This window comes from Chiloscyllium plagiosum, chromosome 30, assembly GCF_004010195.1.
Source record: "Chiloscyllium plagiosum isolate BGI_BamShark_2017 chromosome 30, ASM401019v2, whole genome shotgun sequence".
In the NCBI taxonomy this organism is placed as follows: domain Eukaryota; kingdom Metazoa; phylum Chordata; class Chondrichthyes; order Orectolobiformes; family Hemiscylliidae; genus Chiloscyllium; species Chiloscyllium plagiosum.
In genome coordinates this window covers 26,373,869-26,401,015 of record NC_057739.1, presented here as the reverse complement: position 1 = coordinate 26,401,015, position 27,147 = coordinate 26,373,869, and the positions used below count along the sequence as shown (strand labels likewise).

General features: G+C 41.4%; 1 protein-coding gene and 1 long non-coding RNA gene across 11 annotated transcripts in view; one reads left to right on the top strand and one right to left on the bottom strand.

The window, feature by feature from the left end:
• LOC122564836 (serine/threonine-protein kinase Nek6) overlaps positions 1–27,147 on the bottom strand; it is a 266,799-nt gene that overhangs the window by 90,348 nt on the left and 149,304 nt on the right. For all 10 annotated transcript variants that reach the window (XM_043720147.1, XM_043720151.1, XM_043720150.1 and 7 more), the window contains one exon: positions 13,213–13,323. In XM_043720147.1, coding sequence (XP_043576082.1) covers positions 13,213–13,323 — 111 coding nt within the window. The remainder of the gene's footprint in view (positions 1–13,212; positions 13,324–27,147) is intronic.
• The window catches only part of LOC122564837, an 8,955-nt gene continuing 3,837 nt past the window's right edge, over positions 22,030–27,147 (top strand). Inside the window, exons 1-2 of the long non-coding RNA XR_006316020.1 lie at positions 22,030–22,323; positions 23,350–23,393. This is a non-coding gene — a long non-coding RNA (uncharacterized LOC122564837). The remainder of the gene's footprint in view (positions 22,324–23,349; positions 23,394–27,147) is intronic.

The window sequence follows — 27,147 nt, the reverse complement described above, 5'->3', positions numbered from 1 at the left end:
ATCGCAGTGACGAAGGTGTCAACCTCCGCCTAGGCTGGCATGGTCTGTGTCATGGCCTCCACTGTGAGACCTGGGGGAAGAAAGGCTGGCCCTCCTCTACAATACCCCATCCAGCAGGAGCTCCAGGTTCATGTTAACAAAGCAAGGTGCCAGCTGCCCCTTCTCTGCCAAGTGCAGGGCAAATGCCACAAACCATACAGGGCAGCTTCAGATTGACAACGCTCTTTCGAAGGTGGCACCAGAGATGACAGTCAAACATGGCATATCCTGGCAGTGATGAGTTCTTCTGGGCAACAGTAAGGTCAAATCAAGCTCGAACTGGACAAGAGTATTACCATAGGGACAAAGAAGGTAAGACAATACAGTGAGAGATTTCACTGTGCCTCACAGAGAGAAACCCTTCATGAAATTTAACAAAATTGGCACTTAATTAAAATACAACAAGGTTCAGCCACAGATTCTGATCAATCCTAATTTGAAGGTTATTATACTCTACTCATATTTGCCTCTCCAGCTGCCCAAAGATGCTAACTCACATTGGGACAACTTTCTGTGGCTACCAACAATCCTTCATTATACACCAAGTAGCCAGTAGCTGTCAGGATTGTAACAATTATAGGAATATCACACCTACACTGGATTTACTCAGCATTCACTTTCTAATAGAGATCACAGACTAGCAATCAAGACAACTAGCCAATATTTTCAGGCCCCAGCCCATAGATGTTCAAGTCAATTGTAACATGCTGATTGCCTTCACTGGGATCAATCAATTCAACATAAAGAATTGAGCCCTCAATCTTATTCATATTGTGACAATGTAAACTTCAGAATTTTAATAAATGCTCATGGATTGGAAAAATCAACAGAGATAAACTGTTACACAAGGATTGAAAGAAACAGAAATAACTTTTTTTTCTCTGGAATAAACGTGTTTCTCAAGATGAAAGGAACAATGAGAAATTAGCATAAAATGTAGTTAAAACAATGTGTGAATTGAGCATCCCCTGAAGAAGGAAAATAATTAAGTTTTTATAGAATCGTAGAATCCCTACAGTGTGGAAGCAGGTCATTTGCCCATTGTGCCCACACCAATCCTCTGAACAGCACTCCACCCAGACCCACCCCATCCCTGTAACCCGGCATTTCCCATGGCTAATCCACCTAACCTGCACACTATGGGCAATTTAATGTGGCTCATCCATCTGATCTTTATACCTTTGGACTGTGGGAGGAAGCCACAGCACCTGGAGGGAACCCACACACAGACACAGAGAGAATGTGCAAACTTTGCACAGACAGTTGCCCCAGGGTAGAATCGAACTTGTAAGGCAGCAGTGCTAACTTTTGAGCCACCATGCTGCCTCTGTTTCCTCAGACACAGGAGGTAACATAGGAGGTAACACTTACTTCATAATCTGCTGCCTCATGATATATGGGCAATTAGTCCTGCTGGCAGAAGCAATATTCTGAAGGGGTTAATTGCAGGAAAAAGCTGTTTTAAACAGAGAGCTAACCCCGAATGTAAGACCATATGACATAGGAGTAGACATTAGGCCATTCAGCCCATCGGGTCTGCTCCACAATTCAATCATGTCTGATAAATTCATCAACCCCATTTTCCCACTTTCACCCCATAATCCTTTACACTCAAGAACCTATCTATTTCAGTCTCAAATATACTCAATGACTTGGCCTCCATAGTCTTCTGTGGCAATGATGTGCCATAGATTCACCACTCTCTTGCTGAAGACGTTTCTCCTTATCTCAGTTCTTTTACTCTAAGGCTATACCCTCCAGTCCTATGCTCTCTTACCAATGGAAACATTTCCCCAACATCAACTCTGTCCAAGCCATTCAGTATTCTGTATGTTTCAATTAGATCCCCTCTCATCCTTTTAAACTCCATCGAGTATAAACCCTGAGTCCTCAAACATTCCTCATATGTTAAGCTTTTCATTCCTGGGACCATTCTCATGACCCTCCTCTAGGACCAGTACATCCTTGCTAAGATATAGGGCCCTAAACTGCGCACAATACTTCAAATGTGGTCTGTAACAAGGAATAGAGGAGCTAGTTTTGATGACAAGGCAAGCTGCAGAGTTGAGGCCTCTGAAAGTGTAAGCAGTATTGGGGAAGAAAGAATCTATAGGATATCAATAAACACACTGCTTGAGAGAGAGAGAAAATTGTACAAAAATCCAACACCAGAACAATTCAGCAGCAGAACTTCGAAGAATAACACTGCAGAAGGACTGAACCCTGGAAACTGCCAGAGACAAACTACTATTGGTTGAAATCCTGGTCAGATTTCACCATTAATGAGGTAATAGCTAAATTGGGTTGCAGGTTTATACTTGTTTATTTGAGGAGTGTTAATAAAGCTAAAATTATTTCAGTATTTGATTGTGAGGTTTCTTTACAAATAGCTGAATTGATGGTAGTTTACCCACAATAACATATACCACAGCAAACAAGTACATTTCTACAAGAGGTTACCTCTCATTCCACGGTCCTTCACTGATGTGGGAAAACTCTGCAATGTTCTAATTATGAATGTTTCTGTACTTACATACTTACATTTTTGCTGGATTGTTTTAGCTCAATGCATCATTCCAAGCTTACATTTCTCAAAACAGACAGTCTTTGTCAAAATATAAAACCTGTGTTCTGAACGCTTTGACTTATAATCAGGGAATTCAGCACACGAGAAGGGTAAAATTACATGGAAATTTGCCTGCTTCAAGAAAATGGGATGGAAATTATTGGTCAAAGAATAAAATGTTCCCCTTGAATTCCTGAAGGCTTCGTGTGCTGCAAGACAATCATTCTGCCATATTAACCAGAATGAGAGGTGCCTCTCCCTCAATGTCTTGACCGTACGTGGTAGCATGAACTTCCATACCACTCTGTATTGCAGATGAAATTGATGAGATGTCTTTTTTGATCAGTCTAACCTCCCAGACATCTTTAGGAAAGAAAACTCAACCAGCAGACTGATATTAAAGCCGAAGTGCGTGCGACATCACCTGAGTGCACCCTTTTATCTATGACACTATCCTCCATGAATCATATGCTCCACATTTGTGCATAATAATTGCAACGTGCTTCTATCATTATACTCTCTTCTAAAAATATTGCTCCTTCCCTGGGTGCAAATATGTTTCTATCATATGTTCCAGAGCTTCAACCTGTTGTCTCTCAAACCTCCAAGACATCTCTATCTAATTGTCATAATGAAATCTGGCAAGTGGTTCATGAAATTCCAATGGAAGGTCATTCAGGTATTAGAAAAACGCAGGCTAAAATACTAATATATGTTAGAGGGCAAGATTATAGAAAAATGGAGTCAAATTTTGCAAAGCACACTCTACATGTTAGGTAGTAAGGAAAACCCACCCCTCAATGAACCCTGTGTTTTTAATTTCAATATCAGCTTTTGAGGAACCACTTAGCAAGGTCTTAATAGATTTTCAAGGACCCATGATTGAAAGCAGGAATGCAAACCAGCAGTTACAGATGTTTCCACACAATTTCCTGAAGCAGTACCTTTAAGGAAAAATACTGCAAAAATGGTCAGAGGATAGCTCAGTTCAATGTTTAATAAGATGTGAATTACACAAAGAAATAGAATCAGAGCAAGGATCAAATTTTCAAGAAAATGCTGACTAGTTTGAGAATTTTTTAAAATGTACATTTTCAACTTATAACCCGCAATCTCCAGGTACACTGGAAAGGCAATGGCAACATTTGAAGAGCTTATTGTCACGAATTTCAAAATGGCATTGAATTCCTTTGTTAATATTCATCATTAAGGATCTTCCTAATGAGTCCACAGGGATTAGTCCTTTTGAAGTAATATATAGTGAGAGGTGAAGTGAGAGTACCACTTAAATTAAATTCGATAAACTAAAACTAAGAACCAACACTTACCAACTATATCTCAAATTTATGAGAGAAACTAACCAATAGGAGTTAACAGAAAAACTGATTTGTGGGAACAAGCCAAGTAAAATGGCTGAGACTGTACATGATGGTCATGTGGGGGACATGTTACCTATAAAGCAATACCCTTACAGACTCACTTGAAAGAAATTAGCACAGGTGAGAAAAGAGCTTAAGTTCATGAGAACAATGTCATTAGTCACTGAGGCAGCACGGTGGCACAGTGGTTAGCACTGCTGCCTCACAGCGCCAGAGACCCGGGTTCAATTCCCGCCTTAGGTGACTGACTGTGTGGAGTTTGTATATTCTCCCCGTGTCTGCGTGGGTTTCCTCCAGGTGCTCCGATTTCCTCCCACAGTCCAAAAATGTGCAGGCCAGGTGAATCGGCCATCCTAAATTGCCCGTAGTGTTAAGTGCATTAGTCAGAGGGAAATGGGTCTGGGTGGGTTACTCTTTGGAGGGTCGGTATGGACTGGTTGGGCCGAAGGGCCTCTTTCCACACTGTAACAAATCTAATCATTATCTCTTATGATGCTGCTGAAATCCAATAAGTCATAAAGATTCTATATTTGTTTTCATAAAGTCAATGTTTTGGGGAGCTATAGGATTTATAGCTATGTTGGGTTATATTGAAATAGATTAACTTATTTTATTTTAACCTAATTTATTTTGTTTAATAAACTTCTGTTTTATTGTTAAAATCAAATGTGCAACATTGCATGTTTATGTTTCTGTAAGAGATCATCTCATTAAAACCAAAACAAACAAAACATGACCAATATATGATTTCAGTCTAGGATCTGACCTGTCCAGTAACAACTTCAGCTGGGAATATAACAAAAGACATTATAGAATAAAGGCTATCGTTGTTCTTGTTGCTGTCTGGGGCTCAGCCAGTGTTGAAATCAAACCCACACTATTGGCATCACTATGCATCACAAACTAGCCATAGGTGTTCCTAGCGAATTGCTATTGCTCATATTCCAATATCAAATATCCTTGCGGGGAGAAGGCCAACATTTGAGCATATGTTGCTGACTGGAATGACAGCAGTCTCAGACAAATCGATCGAGCCATTGTCATTTCATGGATTGTAAAGCCGGGCTCTCATTTGTTACGACAACATCTGGAGGGGGGAATAAACTCCTCTCTTTTCTCTTCTGAGATTGGTTATAAGAAAGATTGAATTTTTTTTAAAGATGTAATTTTTACCAATTCAGTGTGTACTTGACCATGTGTATAGCTATATGAAGAAAAATGTCAGAATTACCTCTTGAATACCCAAAATTAATGAATTAGTATTATTCCATATTCATTCAAGTAAAACATAGAATTTATTAAAATGATAAAACCTGTTATAAAACATGCAATACATTCAGGCACACTAGCAAGTTAAGGAGAACAAGTTATAGACGTGTGTGTGTGTTGACTAGATTACTTACAACGTGGAAACGTGTGAGAGAGAGAGTGAGAGAGAGAGAGTGGGTGGCACGGGGTGGTGAAAGAATGTTAAACTCAATGACTAGAACATTGTATATATTCCATGGTCTTAAAGTTCTAGTCACGTTTGTTCTGGAGGCAGTCTCTCCTAAACTCCAGCCCTACAGTTTATATGCCTTGGTGCTGTGGAACTTCAGGATCCTTTTAATTTAAAATTCTTCATTGGTGTGATGTATTCTAACTTATCACAGAGATGGAGCCACAGTTTGAAGAGACAGCTTCTGTTACTATTTCACATGGCATACCTTTTTTCATGTTATGCCCCCTCTGTAACAATCATACAGGTCTATAAACATTGCCTTTCACAAAGGGGAGTTTCAATCGTGTAATAGCTCTCTATTGGCACACAATGAGAACAATTAATATTAATACAGGAGTTCTCCCATTGCCAAAGCTACCAAGATGCAACTGAAACAAATAGGGAAGTCTTCGGTATTCTTTTACATAATGGGTTTCCTTGGTCTCTGGCTGTTCCTGCAGATGAGGTAGCTGTTGTTTATTACCTAAAAGTTATTTTCCTAAATCACTTATATAATGGCAAATGTGAAATTCTGCAGGGGCTCGGTCCAGACACTTCTCCTGTTAATCTACATCAGAGGCTTTTAAAAACTTGGTCAGTCTTGTATATCTGGTGGCCTCTGCAACCATTTTAAAACACAGTTTCCTGGTTCATTGAAAAGCATTTTCTTTTAACAAAAATCCCAGATTTAAAAAACCAGTTGCGGGACTTAAAGATTATATATATATTACAACTTTATGACACACAGATCACCGAAATGGCTGGTGCAATGTCAGCTATTAGATAGTAAAATCACTGAATTATTTAAGAGTGAGGTAAAAGCCTCAAGTGCTGTTCTGATTTCACCTGGCAGTCTGCTTATCTGTGGAGTGAAAACTCAATAGTCTTTACAAAGCTTCCCATGTTGCAAACCTGCAATCTCTAATTCCCTTAAAAATCAAAGGCAGTAGCTCCATTGAAGATCCACCAGCTCCACATTCCCCCCCAAGATTACGCACCATCCTAACTTGGAGATAGACAGCTGTTCCTTTATTGCCACTAGGTCAAATTGCTGGAACTCCTTCCTAACAGCTCTGTGGGTGTCATTACTACCAAACCTCATGAAGACGGCACACCAGCAACTTCTCAAGGGCAATCCGAGAATGGGTGGTAAGTACTGGCCTTAGCGGTCATGTCCACATCCCAGAAGCAAATAAAAAACATCACACTCATTTTAAACAGATTCCAAGACAATAACAGGAATAAGCACAAATCAGCAGATTTGAAAACCCTGGTACAATAAGTTATTAGCTGAATTTGGCTGCTCTCTTCAGTCTGCCATGTTCTTGTACATTTACAATCAGGTTCTGTGGATGTTGCTGACAGATTTCACCTTGCCAGCTCTCTGTCTCCATACAGTAGCATGGTGCCCTTTAACATCAAATATGATGAACCACCTTCAGCCTGCTTCATTCAACATGAGCAACACAGAATTTGGCAGTGCTTCGGCGAGAAGAAAGCTTGTTAAATGGTTAATGCAGCCCTTTAAACACTGTTCGCTGCAGATGCAGTAGACGCACCTCCTCAGGTAACCCACTGTATAGCAAAGGTTGCACAGAATCAGGAGAATATGCAAATCCCAAATATTGGGATTGCAGGCAGCAGAACTAGTCCTCCCACACAGTCTACCCTTGATTTGCATAAGATCAGTGCTTTGTAGCAACAGAAGTAATCAGACAATATTGTATTGTAGTTGGGGTGCATTGATGGACAGGAATGGCAGATTACGCTCACTGATTCATGATCGGAGTCTGCCGGTTATTTACTTACCCACCAACACAGTGATTATTTTAGTCCCTATGCATCTACTAGATATTAACATCAGAACTAAGCTGTTGTTAGTTATTGTATTTTAGAATGGTCTTAATACATAGTGTAACAAATGTTAACATTGATTTCTGTTGACTGTCTTTGTGATAGTTCAGATGATTCCCACACTCAGATTCTACTATCATTCATCATCAAAGGACAAAACATTTTTTATCGTAGCAGTCCATGGAGTATCTGTAGAGGATATTGATCCATATGGGATACAATGACAGGGAGTGCTATTTTAAATTCTACAGTGACATCAAGATAAAATATTAATGCTTGCTCACTCACTTCAGATTACACATGACACTTACGTTGTAGATCGCATATGAATTCACACAGATGTGCCTCTTTATGATAAAAATCAAAGGAACACACTTTCCAATCTTGTCACATTTTATGCTGGCTTTTAAATTACACCAGCCATAAATTTCTAGCAGTCAATAAAGACTGATAATACTTTCACTGCTCACTAAAATGGCAGATGCAATTCAAGAAGAGCATAATAATTGATGCTTCGTCGCTTTTTAGCTTCTGCTCAGAAGGTTCGACATCAGACGGGTTGAATACTTTCTCTTTATAAAATGCTCAGATCCACCAAAGAATATCAATGTCCTGAGTGTTTGGCACCAAACCATGTGTGTACCAGACAGTGATAATGGCAATGCATGAAGGTGAACTAGCCAGTTATGTGGCTACCAAGTAAGAGTGTTGCAATGTAATAACTCTCTCATTTCCACCCTCCCCTGACACCCAACTCCATGAGCAAATGCTTATTATGAAACGAAAACCCACACAATGGTATCTCTGTTTTGATCTCTATGATAAGTTGCTTAACCTTATCTGTGATCATAGTCAGAGTACCACAAGGAATCTTCGTGTCCATGGGCTACAAGAAAGAAATCAGTTATAATTCTCAGTTAGAAGTAGTCAATTATCAATCCCTGCAGAAATGTGCATAATGTAAACATCACTTGATGACAGGTGAAAATCTGCATTCTGTTCAAATGCAAAGATACGGAGCAACGGTTATTTGGATGAGGCACATATGGGATGAGGCTCTTAAGAAGCTCATGGCTCAAATGAGTCAGCATCTTCAGGACAGGAAAGACACTTGGTGGAAAATGTAGCTTTAAAACAGCATCAAATTTCAGTGAAGCTTTCAAGGGCAGACTGTAAAGGCTAGCTTTCCTGATTACATGATAAGAAGCGAAAGGTCAAGCAAGTTTAACTTGTACATCTTTAATACTATGAATGGACCTCAGCCTTCCTAAAGCCACCACATGAAGCTCACTGCATGAACGAATTGGTGGCTCTTGAACAGAAACCAGAGCCTGAGGCTCAATGTATTATGCATCTGGCAGATATTACATCAAATCCACTAAAATAAAAAATAAAATATAACTTCTTGGAGACAGAATTACTGCTCAATTAAAGGAAAAGTCCATATAAACAAATTGCTAAGTTCCCTTCTTTGTTGACATGAATCTTTGTTGCAAACGTATTCATGGACTTTTCTGTCATGTCCTTTGAGATTGTGATTGTATCTTGCATGTTTGATTTTGTAATAACTAAAGACAGTGCTCCCCTTAAAATTTCGGTTCTTGTGGCAGGGCTAAGCAAAGTGGTAATCAATACTTACAATCATAAAGTATGTTTTATCATTATAAATTTTCCTATTCATCTTTCGTCAGGATTAGTGATTTGCAGAAAAGTTAGTGAGTTGACAGAAACTTTGAACAAAGTCAATTGTTGGGTTAGAATATTTTGTTTAACGACGATGAACTAAAAGAGCCCCATGCTCTACTTTCTAAAGGTGTAAGGCTCATTGTTTAATGGTTTCCATCAAGGCAACACCATTTTGCATTATTTAACTGGTCACTTGGATCTCTCAACAAGCTCTCCAGGTTTGTTCAGTAAGCCTATGTTTAGTAATGCATGCCCCCATTGATCAGGGAAAATGCTTTTGTGTTTCCACAGACTGTGAATGACATACACAGCCAATGATACTCATACAATACAAATCCATCCTCAAAGCAATGAGAAAAACCAAAGTTGACTACCAGAATCAAGCAGAATGAAATATGACAATGACACAAGAGGTCATGACTCAGAAGATGCTTGACACAAGTTCAGGTCTCACGTAAGGCACCTTCACTGAGGTCTACATTTGGTGAAACCTGTTGTTCCTGAACACTCTGCTGCAGCACCTGGATTCAAGCCAGAATGGAAAACTCTCAAAAACTAATTAGCAAATGGAATTATTGTTGGGGGAAGCATCAGCTAAGGATAGACTACTCCAAAAAGGCTGTTCTGAAGTTTTGGTATGCAATGTTTGCATTCGTATATCTTTAAATAACACTCAGGTTATTTCTTCAACTGATGACGTGCTTAGGTTTTGAAATACTTCTATAAAATTCCAAATCAATGCAGGCAAACTACACAAAGAAATGAAAGAAAACTAGAAAATGACAGTCAATGTCAAACATCTCTTCCTCAAAATAAAAGTCTAGACTCTTCAGTCCTTGCACACAAGGGATGGCCTTATAGAGGTTTATAAAATCATGGCAGGCATAGATAAGGTGAATAGCCAAGGTCTTTTTCCCAGGGCAGGGGAGTCCAAACTAAAGACCCAGACAGATACCCAGCGACTATGGCAAGAACTGAATGACATCACAGGTTCTAAAAAGAGACAGTGCAAGATAGCAGACATGACATATCTCTCCCAGATCGTTTCAACGTCTTCTATGCTCACTTTGAGCAGAATTTCGGCGGAGAGGTTACACCTATTCTGACAGGTCCTAACGAACTCATTCCAGCAGTCACTGTATCAGAGGTCAGATCAGTTTTCCTTTGAGTGAACCCAAGGAAAGCAATGGGACCAGACAGAGTACCTTGCACTCACAGCACATGCAGATCAACTGGCAGGGTCTTCTCAACCTCTCCATGCAGCAGACCACTGTCCCTGCCTGTTTCAAGATGGCCAACATCAAACCTGTGCCTAAAAAGACTTATGCAGCATGTCTCAATGACTACCAGCCAGTGGCCCTAACTTCGGTGGTCATGAGTGCTTTGAAAGGCAGGTCATGGCATCAATCAACTCCAGCCTCCCCACTAATCTTGACCCACTCCAATTTGCCTATCAGACCAACAGATCCACGTCAGATGCCATATCACTTGCCCTTCATTCCTCCCTAGAACATCTTGACACCAAGAACAGCTACGTAAGAATCCTACTTATTGACTACAGTTCAGCCTTCAACACTATTATCCCCTCGAGACTGGTTACTAAACTTAGTGATCTCGGATTAAGCCCCACTCTCTGCAACTAGATCCTCAGTTTCCTGACCCATAGGCCACAATCAGTGAAGATTGGGGACATTATTTCATCATCACAAACAATCAACACTGGAGCCCTCCAGGGATGTGTACTCAGCCCCCTACTATACTCACTGTATACCCATGACTGCGTCGCCAAATACCAGACTAATGCCATTTACAACTTCGCTGATGACACCACCATAGTCGGTCAAATCTCAGATGGTGACGAACCAGACTACAGATGGGAGGCAGATGATCTGGAAAAATGAGAACAACCTAGCTCTCAATGCTGGCAAAACCAAGGAACTCATTATTGACTTTCGGCAGGATGTTACTCATGGCCCTCTACACATTAACAGCACAGAGGTGGAACGAGTGGAGAGTGTCAAGCTCCTGGGAGTGGTCATCCACAATAAGCTTTCTTGGACTCTTCATGTGGACACACTGGTTACAAAGGCCCAACAACGTCTCTTCTTCCTCAGGCAGCTGAGGAAATTTGGCATGACGGCAAATACCCTTTCCAACTCTTATAGGTGCACCATCGAGAGCATTATCACTACTGGCATGGCAAATGTACCATTCAAGATCGGAGACAGTTACAGAGAGTGGTGAACTTGGCCCAGACAATCACAAAAGTCAACCTCCCATCTATTGAATCCATCTATTAGGCAAGACAAAGCTTTTGTTGGTACACGTGACAATAAATTCAATTCAATTCAATTTATTTCAATTCAAATTCAATTCAATTCAAATTCAATTCAATTTCAATTCAATTCAAACTAGGGGGCATATATTTAAGGTAAGGGAAAGAATTAAAAAGAGACCTGAGGGGCAACTTTTTCGCACATAAGGGTGGTGAGTATATGTAACGAGGTGCCAGAGAAAGTGGTAGAAGCGGGTACAATTACATTTAAAAGACATTTAGACAGGTGTATGAAAGGAAAGGTTTAGAAGGAAATGGGCCAAATGTTGGCAAGTGGGATCAATCCAGTTTAGGAACTGGGTCAGCATGGATGAGTTGGGCCAAAGGATCTGTTTCTGTCCTGTATGACTCTGAGTTCTGCAACTTAGTTTTGCTTTTCAAACCTGAACAGGTTGTCACTTCCCAAATCTGCATCTAATGTCAACAGCAGTCAATAGTTGAATCCTTCTTTTCGAGGCTTGCAGCCCTGCTGCAGAACCAAAGGGCTCTTACTAAAGGTGCAGCGTAGGTGACTGCACCAAAGCTAAGCGATATCTCCTCATACTTCTGCAATTTACTCTGAAACCTTTGTCCTCCTTCAATGCCTCTTCACTTTTGTCCTACTAGGTGGGATAGTGTTATAATTTAGATAGCTAGGCAAAAAAGGATGGAACTGGAGCCGAGTCTTTGAACAGAGACATATGGTACATATTGTATACCTCATGATCCACTTACTAGACTTTCAGCCAGTTCAAATCTGCACAAAAACAAGGTAAAATAGTGGCACCATGGTAATCCAGTGACTCACGCTAATACTCTGGCAGTATGGTTTCAAATCCCATTACAGCAACTGGTCAAATTCATATGTAATTAACAGATCTGAAATAAGAAGCTGGTGACTAGGACAGCCATTATCAATTGTTGTAAAAGCCGTTGTGGTTCACTAGTGTCTTTTTGAGAAGGAAATATGTCATCCTTAACAAGTCTGGCCAACATCTGACTGAAAATCTCAGCAATGTGGTTGATCGTCAATGACCCTCTAAACATCACTCAGCTTATGAGAAATTAAAAATCACGCAACACCAGGTTATAGTCCAACAGATTTAATTGGAAGCACTAGCTTTCAGAGTGTCGCTCCTTCATCACTACCACCTGATCAAGGAGCGATGCTCCGAAAGCTAATGTGCTTCTAAATAAACCTGTTGGACTATAACCTGGTGTTGTGATTTTTAACTTTGTACACCCCAGTTCAACACCGGCATCTCCAAATCATGACTACGAGAAATTAGACGTGGACAAATGCTGGCCTTGCTAGTGATGCCCACAAACCATGGAAGAATGAAACAAAAACCATCAGTTATTGCCCACCATCTGAATACAATTGAAACAAGGGATTAATTTAAAGCTAATAGACCGCACTTCCTAATTCTATTCTTATCTATCAGTCGTAGTCAGAAAGTCACCTGCCCTCACTTACTCCAGCCTCCCCTCCATAAACCATTCCATCTCTCTTTGTCCATTTAGAGGCTCCTTGATCTACCTTTATAGTCATACTTTTGGGCCCAAGCCATTAAATCTCCTTATGTGGGTCAATGTTAAACGTTGTTTGACTTTTTTAAGTGCCTTAGGTCTTATTACAACATTATAGGGGCTATATAAGTACAATTTCTTTTTCTTATGATTCCAATTAGCCTGCTGTTGATTTCCAGATATTGCTGTTTGTTTCAGATTCCCAGCATTTTCAGTTTTTTTTCTTGTCAATCCCTGCAGAAACAGAACAATACTACTAATGTGTTCACTCAGTTAGTGCCATTTTTCCAGCATTGAAACATCTTGATAAATTGCCCAAGGATAATTCTGACACTTGACTTGGTAAAAGCTGTACTCTGCTCACCTTAATCATCTGAGAGAGATCGCCTGCATCTGCTAACTCCAGAACGATGTTCAACTCATTGTCCTCAATAAATGAGTCCAAGTACTTAATTATGTTGGGGTGATTCAATTGCTGCAGGATAAAGAGAGCAAAATAAATGACTGTTATAGTAAACTGGCTTCACGATAATGATTCTGACTTGTCTCTTCAATTAACATTATTTGGATGGCTTTGATTCAATTTTTAAGAAAATGTCACTTAGAATCCATTACCCAAACACTATTACATACCATGAGGAATATGTTTAGCATTACACACAAGAGAACAAATTATTAACAGAAGAAATAACAACATCACCTCATTAATATGAAAATGATCCACCCTGACTGTATTTAAAGAGGGACAGCTAATTACAAGGTATTATCCATATTTGTCAATTTCTTCACAAGGAAACTAGGCATACCTACTGCAAACATTCCATCTCCAAAATTGATGAAAATTCCTCATCAATTTTCTCTAGAATGGGTGGAGTATTACCCCTGCACCACTCTCTAATTGCCCTCATGAATCCGACGTTCTGCCTTATCTCATGAACACTTTTGTGCAGATTATGAGGATCATGTATGTTATTTAAATTTAATATTCTTTGATTCACCTTTTTTTTGGCAGTTATTTTAACACTGATAAGCAGAAGACATGGAGGTATTTCTAAGCAAACTGTCTCAGAGTGGGCGCGATGTGAACCCAGACCTCCTGGCTCAGAGATGGAGGCATTGCCACTATGCCACAAGAGCCCTCTCTTTACAGAAGATGTAGACACCAAGTCCCACAGTGAGTGTTAGCGGAGTTAATATGGGAAGATATCCAGTCATTAACTCAAGAGTACTTCTGCGATCATAATCTTTCTACTGCACTTGGTAATTAACCTCAAACAAAAATGAAAATTTCTGGAATTTGAATCCTGTGACCCTCCTTCAGAGTGCTGAAAGCTCATAACTCGAAACATTAACTCTGATTTCTCTCCACAGATCTGCCAGACCTGCTGTATTTCTCCTCAATTTCTACTTGGGCTTCAGATCTCCAGCATCCGCAGCTCTTGGTTTTAGTTTAGTAACTAATCCTGACTCAGTCACGTTTAAGAAGTGGATTTCAATGAGACTATTGAGCCCTGAATAACAAACTAAAATCAGCCATCTTCCCCTCGCTCTACATCAATCATATTGAGGTATTAATGATATAAGCATTGACCAATAGGGTTAAAATAGCACAGTAAATATCCGATCACCTGACAAGATTGTGTATTTAAATGGAAAGTGACACTCAATTTTGACAGTTCAATGGTAAGGGTGCAATGCACGCATTTTCAAAGCGATTATTTGAAATGGACCAGTGCAGTGTGACTCATTAATAATCATTTAATATTAAATACAATTGTGAGTCAGGATTAATACAACCATCTAGTGCCCCAATTAAAACACAAGGAAGCAGAATCTTGCCACATTTCGGATAAGTGTCAATTCTTTTGAGTTTCAAAGGGTCTCATTTTAATTTACCTCATTAGCTACTTACCACATCCCATGGCACCCTGCTCTTCTGATGCCAGCCTGATTTCACCAGCTCATTACACTCAGAAGTCCTTATCTCTCCTGAATGGACTGGCATTCCTGGCACATGTGCGAACTTTAAAGGGCCATTGTGCACTCGAACAAGCACTGACATTCCAAAGCTGCCCTACTCAATGAATGTCATGTCCCCAGACATGGCAGGCAAAGGAAGATTGGCTCCCTGCGTTTCAGACTGCGACATAATGGATGGAAAGGTACAGAGGAGAGACGTCTTCATTCTCCCGAACTAACAGAGCCAACCAACCAGCTAGCCCGGTCCAAATGTGGGTCTCAGCTGTCTGAAGGAATGGCCAGCAGTACAGAATGAAGGGCAATGAGCTTCTCAGCTTGGTCAGGGTAAGTGCCACTATCTTCTCTCTGCTACCTCACGCTCACTGAATCCCCACTACTGCACACACCTCCCACCAAGGCTCAAGCTCTACCACTCTCACTGCAGCATGCTATCTCTTCCTTTACTCGTGCTCTCCCATCCCAGTCTCCAAGGCTCTGCATGCTCTCTATGGTGCCTACACATTCACTCGGGTCACCTCACCACCTTCTCCTCTACTTGCACCAACACTAACAACTGTGCTCCTGACTGTTATCTTCCTCAATCCCTCCCTTTCACTCATTCCAGGAGAAAACAGCCCAAAGTAGTCCTGAAAGGGCCCAGACAGGATGGTGGGTGCCATGTATTCGACTCCACACCTCCTTGTTCTTGAGGCCCAGTGGGTAAAGGAGAAGGTAGATCCTCTTGCATACTCTCTGATTAGATGGTCAAAGTGATTTGGCAGAATGCCTTGCCAACAGAACTTACAAACAAGTTCCAAACATAGTTTGGCTGGTGATGAGAAAGGTCCTCCCTATTATATCCTTCCTGAACCTCACTTCCTTCACATGCTGCCCACAACATCGCCAGTGATGGGGGAGAGATTGTTGGTCACCTCATGGTGAAATGGTTCTTTAAGCTGAAGATCTGGAGAGAGATTGAGTGTTTCGTTTTTGTTGAGATAAATCCCAAGTAGCTGCATGACTCTGTGCTCCGTAGGCTATTTTTGGAACGTACATAGTGCCAAATATCAACTGTGGCTGGAGGACCATCAACTCGATGAAAAACACCCTTTGATCTGCCTGAACTTGCTGGTTTTCCAGCGCACAGAACTGTTTACACCCAATTGTTAGCAACTGGCACACTCTGACATTCTGAACTATCTGCTGATGGACTAAGTAAAGCTTGGAGCAGATACTGTAGAGGCACATTAGGGAAAGGTAGCTGTGGTGGTCTTTTCAGACACAGCACACCACGGGGTTCCAATTATAGCACCTCTGGGATTGTGTGCTTTCCAAAGACTGTATTTCACAAATCAAGAGTATCAAAAATTCACTGAGGCACCCGAGAGGGGAACACGGTGCATAGACGGAAAAAAAAATCGACTGCACTTCCTGTAATTTCCAGTTTGAAATGCCCTATGTTTGGATTCTACACCTGACATAGAATGTACTTCGTAAACATTAAGACACTTACAAAATAGAATAAGCTGTATTGGGACTGGTCAATCAAAATTGTTAAAGACCCCTTTGGTTTACCGATGCCCTTTAAGGAAGGAAATCTGCTGTCCTTCCTTGGTTACTCCTACCTGTGACTCCACACCCACTGCAATGTGTTTGACTTTTAACTGCCCTCTGGGCAATGAGGAATGAGCATAGCCAGCGATATCCTCAATGCATAACCAATTAAAAGAAAAATGGGGCGAGTTCAATTTTCTTGCAAATTCTGTAATATTCAAGTCAAATATTGTTACATTTTTGGTCGCACATTTTACAAAAGAAGTATATTTTTGTAAAAGAACCTCATGAACTAACAATTCAGTGTATAGAGGGGCATTTTTTCTCCTTTTGCATTTCCTGTAAATCTAACATGGAATACATTTTGTAAATATTAAGTCGAATACAAGGCTATTGAGTGGAAAATGCTGTTTGGCAACAAGTTGAACACCATTGCAAATGCTGCAAAATTTGAGTTTAAATGCTTTTGTAATATCTTTCACAGATGTTATGAATAAAGTATGCTTCTCCTTCAAGCTCTTTGGTATTGAATAAAAACTTGCTCACCAGTTTCATTTGATACTTGTCTGCATAGATCAAATGCTTAAGAATTAAGAAAAGAACTTCTATTTCAGGAGTCACATCTCTCAGAACCATCCCAAAATGTGTCACATGGGTGACGTTTTTAAAAAATTGTCAAAGAACTGCCGATGCTGGAAAATGGAAACACAGTCAGAAATTGCTGGAAAAGCTCAGCAGGTCTGGCAGCATCTGTGGAGAGAAAGCAGAGTTGACATTCTAGGTCCTTCTTCAGAACTGGACGATGTTAATGTGTGCAGTCTGATGTCAATGCAACAGTAATGGTCTGTATATGATATCAATAGCCTTAACATCTCAATGATGCAGCCATTTTGAAAAGGGCCAATCATAGGTTGCCAAAAGCACCTGCCTGTTTCATGTGCTTAGACTTCTTTTAAAACGCAACTCAGATTCTGAGGACCTTGTTCAGCAATTTTGGTTAAAATTGGGTGGAGACACCCTAACATTCCATATGCTTACATAAGGTTCAACTAAAATAACTTAGGAATGATCTTTTGTGGCATCCACCAGGCGCACTCCCTCAGCCAGGCTGGCTGTTGTTCCTGCATGTACCTCATGATCTGCTAGGCCCATTACTGGCCAGATTTAATTAGGCAAGCTGCATCAAACTGCCTCGATGCTGTGGAAATAGGTGATAGGACAATACCCCGCCAGGTCGGTGCTCCAAAGTCAAAACGCACTGACTGAAAGGTGAACTTTGTTGATTTCCCTGTGGGTCATTTTGCCCTTTGCTACATCCCATGAACAGACACGAGAATAAGCAGAAATTTGTTTGGCAATTTTCATCCTATACCTTTGCTTCAGCTTGCAGGTTTTCATAATTATAAACTGCAAAGGTCCAAAACATATACATCATTCTCCTTAAAAATGATAAAGCATTCTGAATCCTTTATTTGATTTTTCTGGTCAATGCAGTGGTTAAGATAGTGAAGATATCTTGCCTGTATCAGTCATTAACTAAGTATAGGATAGAACATAACTGAAAAGGTCAAATATAAATTATTTGGTTCTTGGCTGGAACTTTAAATAAGTGTCTTACATCATTCAAACATATCTAAATCAGAATTAAGTGAAATAAACACTCAATTACTGAAACAAAATCAGTGAAATTCCTGGAACACTGTCACAGACTGAAACCCTCAGAGCAAAATCTAGAAATTCCCAATGTTTAATGTAAATAATACACACTGCTGCTACTGAGCGTTGGTAGTGGAGGGAATGGATGTTTGTGAATGTGGTGCCAATCACATGAGCTACTCTGTCCCAGATGGCGTCAAGCTTCTTGGGTGCTGTTGTAGCTGCACACATCCAGGCAGGCGGGCAGTATTCCATCACACTCCTGACCGTTCCTTGTAGATGATGGACAGGATTTGGAGAGTCAGGAGATGAGTTATTTTCTGCAGTATTCCTAGCCTCTGATCTGCACTTGTAGCTACTATATTTATATGGCGAGTCCTGTTGTGTTTCTGGTGAGATGAGATGTTAACACTCCTGTATAGACTGAAATCTTTAAAACGCCAGGAGTCCCTTTGACACCAGCGCAAAACAACATTCCATTTTTTAAAACTATTACTGTCGCCAACCAAATAAAATCAACATAATTCAGAAGCTGGTAACACATTTTTCAGATAACTCTTGCTTTAAATATTTGACACAACAATACAGTTTGCAGGAAGTCACATTTCTTCCTGCAGAAATGTCTCATCACGTGTAACTCTCACCGTGTCAATCTCACTCTCGATCAAACTTGTTTTCAGTTGTAGAACCTAGTGCATCCCTTTTTGTCACATTCATAAGCAGCTGCACTCCATCCCCAGTCCCTGGACACAGCCACAAACACTCTCCGTGAACACTTGGGTTACAACTGTCCTGATGGAACAGAATCCCCCGAGAGCCCTTTTCCTGGTCCCTTTATAAGGTCTGGTGGGCACTGGAACCATTGCAACAGCAGCAATGGGTATTATGCAATCCTCAATACCTCCCTCTTTCGATCTTAGGTGTTCAGTCCTTTCCAATAGTATAACACAGGAACACAGTCTAGGCTCTATTCTCAAAGTACTATTTCAACACCAGAGGCAGAATGTTTCAGACAGTGGGGTTTCCTATCCTGCCACCTGAAGGAACAATGCAATAATATAACGTGTTACAGGATGTTCACTGGTTAAAAACAAGACTTCAAACTCTTTCAGGGCAGTAAGTTTCTATTTTAGAGAGCAGCCAGTCAAACAGATGGCCCATAGCTCTGGAGTCCCAGTAACCTAAGGTTCATGTACATATAGAACACAGAACATAGAACATTATAGCGCAGTACAGACCCTTCGGCCCTCGATGTTGCGCCAACCTGTCATACCAATCTGAAGCCCATCTAAACTACATTATTCCACGTACGTCCATATGCTTGTCCAATTACAACTTAAGTGTACTTAAAGTTGGTGAATCTATTACCATTGCAGGCACAGCATTCCATATCCTTACTACTCTCAGAGTAAAGATAGTAAAGATGTAGTTATCATGGCTGGGCTTAAAGCTGGTCCCTAAGGAAGAGGAGCTCATAGAGACCAGACTGAGGGTAACCTAAGATGATTGGCAGGGTAGGCCCAGCAAAAGAGTGATGGGTGTGTAGGTGCTAAACTTGCAAGGTTGGTGGGGGAGAGTTAAAGTGCACCAATTTGGTGCTGGGGAGGTTAAAATTGGCATAGGGCACCCTCAAGGAAGTAGCCTGATGCCAACCCATGTGGTCAATGCTGCTGGCATACCTCCTTGGTTTATCCCTCCAACTGCCATTAATTAGCTTCAATTAGCCCAAAGGCCAATAGCCTGCCCAGTGCCGTCACCCCCTCCCATAAAACAGATCAGACATAGGTGGGTTGGTGATGGGCATGGCCTAATGCCAAATAGTGTTATCGCCAATGCCCCCTAACCCCATGAACCACATGTCACCATCCACACCCACAACTTCAGGAGCTGCTGGAGGATCCTGTGGGGTGCTTGTTCAAAGGCACTCAATACTTAATCCCACTGACAATCAGCACTCTGCCATTGCTGCTGAGACAACTACCCCCTCCTAAAGATACCCACCACCCCTCAACTTCCCGGTTGCCATCTCCCACTTGTGACCTTGGACTTAGTAACCACCCTCAGTGTGGTACCAGCAGTAACCTCTGAACCAGAGTCGCGGTACGGTTCAATAGAGCTGCCGGCCTCAGATTGGACCTGAGGGGCTCGATTGTAAAGAGAACCCCACTGCTGCCGAGTAAGTGAGGTGAGCAGCTCTCCGGTCTCCCCCACGACAGATAAACTGGTGGTGCCATTGGCACTCCATCCCCGCTTTCTCTTTTAAATCCTGCCCATAGTCTTAGTGAAAAGTCACATTGACAAAGTGAGCACTGTGACATTGGCACACTCCTAGTCAATCCACAGGCTCTTAAATACCAATGGTCAAACTCTCTACCTGTGCAAGGCTCAAAGTGTCCTGCTTTGACAGCCCAGCAGTCTAACACTGAGACATACTCAGACATGGAGATCTCAGGAAATAGCTTTCTACCTGAAAAGTACAGTGACACTGAACTACTCACAAGATTCCTCCCTTCTCAGGATTCCTGGCTGCTAACTTTCTGCTCAAAAAGAAATCATTCATTTTTGTGATGCATGTATCCATTGAAGATTAAACCCAAATATTCAGACACAGAGCAGATGAAGTGTGCAGTGGGCTTAACATATTACTGATGTCTAACTAGGGAGATGACTATGTTGAGAATATCTTAAGCTATTACCAACAGTAACAACAGAACCAGTGTGCCTGCGAGTCCCAGTCAGTTTAATGAGTTTAAACTTGACAGCCTTGATAGAAAAATTCCTGATTGAAAATGACCATGATTAAACTGCCTTTTTAAAAAAAAAGCATTATTGAAAAAGCTGCTTCAGACTCAGAGTCTGCCAACATATGGGCCTCTGCCAAGCAGCCAGTTTGTTTATATCGGGAATTTCTGGCTATGAAACCAAGAAATTCCTGAAGACAATACTCCTTTTGTATCCATTTACACACGAAATCAAAATTAAACTCAGATGGCATTGATCTTAAAAGATTTGGCCTCATTCATTTCAGGCAGCACCTTATGCCTGAGCCAGTGTGTGCCTGGCACTCAGAAAAGTAGGCTGATACCTCAAATTGGCAAGAACCATAAACATGAGATAAGGAGAGACTGAAATCAGGTTAGTTTTACTTGTACAGCAGACTTAATGTGTGCATACAGTTTCAATTTCTATCTCTCCGTTTGTAAACCCATTGCAGTTCACCAGGTTACAGGGAAACAGTCCCACAGTGAAATGCTTTTGTTTTGAAATCTGCATTTCGAATATTTCTGTGGTGGGGGAGCACTGGAGAAGAGTAGGGCTGGTGCTTCCAAGGATGGAGGTAGAGCTTTGTAACAGGATATGTGATGGCTGAATGGAATAAATCCAAGTGTTTTGCTTGTTACAGTGCTATTAGCGTGATCTCTACCAAGATGAATCCTATCTTCTAATCAAAATGCTACAGCAGGTGTAATTTATCCAAGATCAATTGGATTTCAACAGGTTAGACTCTGTAAAATTAAAGCTCGGTCATTCAGGACTCATGTCAGAAAGAATTTCTTTGCATAAAAGGAATATAAGGGGTGGCACGGTAGCTCACTGCTTAGTGCTGTGGCCTCACAGCACCAGGAACCCGGGCTCGATTCCTGCCTCGGGTGACTGTCTGTGTGGAGTTGCACATTCTCCGTGTGTCTGCGTGAGTTTCCTCCAGTACTCCGGAGTCCTCCCACAGTCCAAAGATGTGCAGGTTAGGTGAATTGGCCATAGTGTTCAAGGATGTATAGGTTAGGTACATTAGTCAGGGGTAAATGTAGAGTAATGGGAATGAGTTTGGGTGGGTTACTCTTTGGAGGGTTGGTGTTGTCTTATTGGGCCAAAGGGCCTGTTTCCACACTATAGAGATTCTATGAATGGATATTATATTGGTGATGGTAAAATATAGACTATAAATTTTGAATTTTCATCATCTTGTTTTAATGCCGGCGATCTTTCATGTACAAAGATTTTCTTTTAAAGAAGGAAAATATCCTGACTTAAGATAGCTGAAGTGGTCAGCTGAGCAGTGAGAGATGTGAGTTTGCCTCCTACAGGCCGTTTACCTTATATGGACATTGCTTATGTAATCTCCTTTGACACAGGAAACTGCGTGGGGATATCCTGGCACGGAAGAATCCAAAAGATATTTCTTACAATGTACTACTATTTAAAACAATGCGTTCCTCAGACACACAATTGTCTGGATTAACATCAAATTGTGAGGTTTGCAGAGCAGCATATTTCCAATAGAGTACTGTATTTCAAATGATCCAGGGTAATACATACTTTGAAATCTTATATCCTCAGCAGTAGCAGGGCATAAAAACTGCAACTAAACAGCCATGGCTTCAGGTTCAAAAATGGCAACTCAAGGACACGAAGAATGTTTAAACTGCATATTCGTCATCTTGCTATTGTACATTCTTAAATGTTATACTTGTGCTCATGTAAATGTTTAATGTCGTGTTTTATTATTTTATTCTGAATTAGTAAGTAATGAAAGTCTTCCTTCTTTCAATTAACTACATTGTTAATTGAAGTGTCATATAGCTACATGCTAAAAAAAAACTTAATCACTGTGTCTGACCAAGGCTGGAAAACAGAGGCGATCCGAGTTACTCTGCTGACCTAATTTTAGCAAAATCTGGAAAATGCCTCTAAAGCTGTTGAGGCTGGGTCCATTAGAAATTTCAAAACTGAGTCACAGATTTGTACCAGGCAAAGTATAAAGGATTATTGGAACAAGGCAGGTGGATGGAATTAAGATACAAATCAGGCATAATCTAATCAAATGTGAGAAATGTTTTGTGGGGTTGAATTGCTTAGTCCTGTTCCTATGTTACTAACTTTTAATTACCATCACCATGAGGAGCATGCAGAGTATCAGTTATTTGAGATCTGGCTGAATCGAACCAATGCATTGAGGGCGAGTAGTGAAACCTGCAGTGAGAACCATTGAGAAAGAACCTTACAGACCATCATGCCCCAGCCAGCTTTCTACAACTCACCGATTCCCATTCCTCTGCCCTTTCCCTGTATTTTTTTCCCCTTCTGCTAATTATCCAGTTTCTGCGTGAAAGCCATCTTTGATTTGCCTCCATCATACAATTAGGCAGTGCAATCTAGACCCTAATCACATGGTAAGAGGTTTCTGGAAAAAACACATTGGATCACACTGACTGGTCCTTTACAGTACCTAATGCAAATGGTGATGAAGGGTATTTATATGAAGGCTGTAAAGTTTAGCTGTGAAATTGAAGTGTGCATACTCATTTTAATTTTTCAAATATTTCACTTCCAGACCTATCAAGTACAAAATGGCACCTACAGGAACCCTACTTAAAGGTGAGAACTGACCAGAGATCATAGGAAGAAGAGCAGGCCAGGAGGGAAGGTGTCTAATCACATACTTTTGGCTTTTTAAGCAAAGCAAACTTTGTATTAACCAGTACCTTAAATAAACAGGTACTTTTGATAAACTGGCTAAAACTATATACTCAAATACCCAAAACTTATCATGATCTCCGGGATGTCGGAGTCACTCATTTGAAGGTGCAGGTGAGAAGATTCTCAGCAAGGCAAATTGGTGAAATTGACAGTGATCCCATGTGGTTGAAGGGTCCCAAGATGGAAAATGAGGCATTCTTCCTCCGGGCGTCAGGTGGCTAGAATCTGGCAGTGGAGGCGGCCCAGGACTTGCACGTCCTTGGCAGAGTGGGAAGGGGAATTGAAGTGTTCGGCCACAGACCATTGGGGTTGTTTAGTGTATGTGTCTCAGTGATGTTCTCTGAAACATTCTGCAAGTTGGCATCCTGTCTCCCTAGTGTAGAGGAGACCACATCGAGAGCAACGGTCACAGTAGATGATGTGTGTGGAGGTACAGGAAAAGCTCTGTCAGATGTGGAAGAATCCTTTGGTGCCTTGGACCTCTACACCGCTGGAGGAAGACCGCCTCACCTTCCGCCTTGGGACCCTTCAACCACATGGGATCAATGTCAATGTTTCCTCATCTCCCCTGCCCCGATCTTATCCCAGATCCAACCCTCCAACTCAGCCTTCTTGAATTGTCCTACCTGTCCATCTCCCTTCCCACCTAGCTGCTCCACCCTCCTCTCTCCCAGCTATCTCCCCCCCAGGCCACATCCCCTTCTACTTATCTTTCAGCCCCCTTGAGCCCCCGACATTCCCTGATGAAGAGCTAATGCTCAAAACATCAACTCTCCGGCTCCTCAGATGCTGTCTGACCGGCTGTGCTTTTCCAGCACCATACCTTTTGGCACAATAGGTTAAAGTATCACAATTCAACCCATGGTTCCTGGCTCTGAATACTGTACACAGGACACAAGTTCCTTTGATTGTAAAGAGTTGGACACAATAACGTCACATCATAGTGGGAAAACACTATGTTAATCTCATGACTGAAAATTAAAATCAATGATATATGTTCATCAATTGGATGGTGTCCTCATAGTGTCTTTTTGTTCTCTGATGTCTGGGGATTACATTTTAGTTTAAAATAGTGGTCTTTAAAGCTTTGCTCTGCTTTTCAAAAATGTTAAACTATATGTCTATTTGTCTGTACACCTTTGGTTAGCTTTGTCTAATAGCACTTAGGAGGACATAAGCCATGTCATTTTTGGAATCTGCAGCTACAGACTGCAGCAATTGCACAACATAAAACCGTGCCATTTGATTCAGTCAACAGTGTCTCAATGAATGCATTCCATATTGAGGACGGAATTCTCTGTGGAAGAAATGCATTCAGAACGAAACAGAAGGTAACAAATTGCTCTTGAACAGCATTCAATCCAACATATCATTACATTGCTTTTAAATGAATGATACCCCTCTGCTGCTATTGACCCAGCTAAGTCTGTTCCACTAAATGTAGAATTCCCAGCCTCCACCTGCTCTTGTCGTCACAGAGTTCATATGGCTTGTTTAGTTAACTTTCTGGATCAACAGTGACCCCAATGATGGTAATAATGGGGGGAATTCAGCAATGGCAATGCTGCTGAATGTCAAGGGGACACAGTTGGGTTCTCTCTTGTTGAAGATGGTCATTGCCTGGTACTGTGTGCTTGACAATTCTCACTGAATGTTGTCCAGTTGGTCAAGGATATTTATCTTGATCGAAAGAATGGTAAATACTGTGCATTCATAGTGACCATTCACACTTCTGTCCTTATGATGTAGGCAAGATAATTGATAAGGCAGCTTCAAACACTTACAGGAAATGTCAAATCAGGAATTTTTTTTTGCAGTCTTACAAAACATTCAGAAGGCATTGCTAAGGACTACAAAGCTTGGTAAATTGAAAGGAAATGAAACCCAGGAAACATTCATGAATCTATAATTAAATGGCAGGGCAGCCCTAACCTTAGGTTAGATTCCCTACAGTGTGGAAACAGGCCCTTCGGCCCAACAAGTCCATAATGACCCTCCGATGAGTAACTCACCCTCTGACTAATGCAGCTAACACTATGGGCAATTTAGCACGGTCAATTCACCTAACCTGCACATCTTTGGACTGTGGGAGGAAACCAGGAGCACCCGGGGGAAACCCACCCAGACATGGGGAGAATGTGCAAACTCCACACAGACAGTTGCCCAAGGCTGGAATCAAACCTGGGACTCTGATGTTGTGAGGCAGCAGTGCTAACCACTCAGCCACCGTGCCGCTCCTCTGTGTGAAAGCTGAAGAAGTCGAGGTGTATCTACATGAGTTGGCTGCTAATAATGAAATGGCTGTCCTCTATTTCATTCCACATGCCATCTCTGAACATCAGCTTCACATCAGACTTGTAAGTTACGAAGCTCAGTGTCAGGCCATAACTGACAAATGAACTTACCAACACTCGGTTGCAAAGGAGACAAACATGTTGTGAGTTCCAATTTGAAACAGAGCACTTCATAATCGCATTCAGCATTCCATCTGGATTATGAATTTAAGTCTCTGGAGCAGGGCTCGAACTCACAAGTTGCTACGTTAAAGGAATGGGTTCTCTCCCACTGAACGAAGGCTGACACTCTCACATCACCTCTGGAATTCAGCTCTTTTTGAACCAAGGCAGTGATGAGGTCAGGAGCTGAGTGATCCAGGCAGAATCCTAACTGGGTGTCACTGAGTCCAGCAGCACAATAAGCCAGTGGACACAAGCCCAGCTTTACCATTGATATGATGGTGGCAGAACCTGCAGATGTTTGAAGTCTGGGTTATCACCTGCGCCTGAGTAGTCACCAGCCTGTTTGAATCAAAAGCAAGTGTTTATTGCTCAGAGAACAGATGGAAATAATTCATACCACTGAACAGGCTGCTCAGTCAGGCCAGCCATTCAGTATCTTTAATAGCTTGAAATTAAAATCATGACTTGCAAACAGTTAAAACTGAGTGCATTCTGCTAAAAATGGGATAGATTCCATGATACCAACAATGCGGACAGTATCACATCTACTTGAAATGGTTCTGCAACATTAAAGGGGAATTTGATCTGTTAATTGGTATGCACACTGCATTCTTGGGTCCCACACATCTGAAGCTAAATCCTAGCTGCCAGCTCCTGCCCTCTCTTCCCCAACGCTGGCTCTCCTGTCCCACAGACATTATTCAGATTGGACGATGGAGGAGCTTAGAAAAGTGATTTGTTGCATATGAGAACAAAGAACAAAGAACATTTACAGCCCAGAAACAGGCCCTTCGGCCCTCCAAGCCTGAGCCAATCCAAATGCACTGTTTAAACCTGTTGGTCAATTCCGAAGCATTTGTATCCCTCTGCTCCCCGCCTACTCATGCATCTGTCCAGACGCAAAGAGTCATAGAGATGTACAGCATGGAAACAGACCCTTTGGTCCAACCTGTCCACGCCGACCAGATATCCCAACCCAATCTAGTCCCACCTGCCAGCACCCGGCCCATATCCTTCCAAACCCTTCCTATTCACATACCCATCCAAATGCCTCTTAAATGTTGCAATTGTATCAGCCTCCACCACATCCTCTGGCAGCTCATTCCATACACGTACTACCCTCTGCATGAAAAAGTTGCCCCTTAGGTCTCTTTTATATCTTTCCCCTCTCACCCTAAACCTATGCCCTCTAG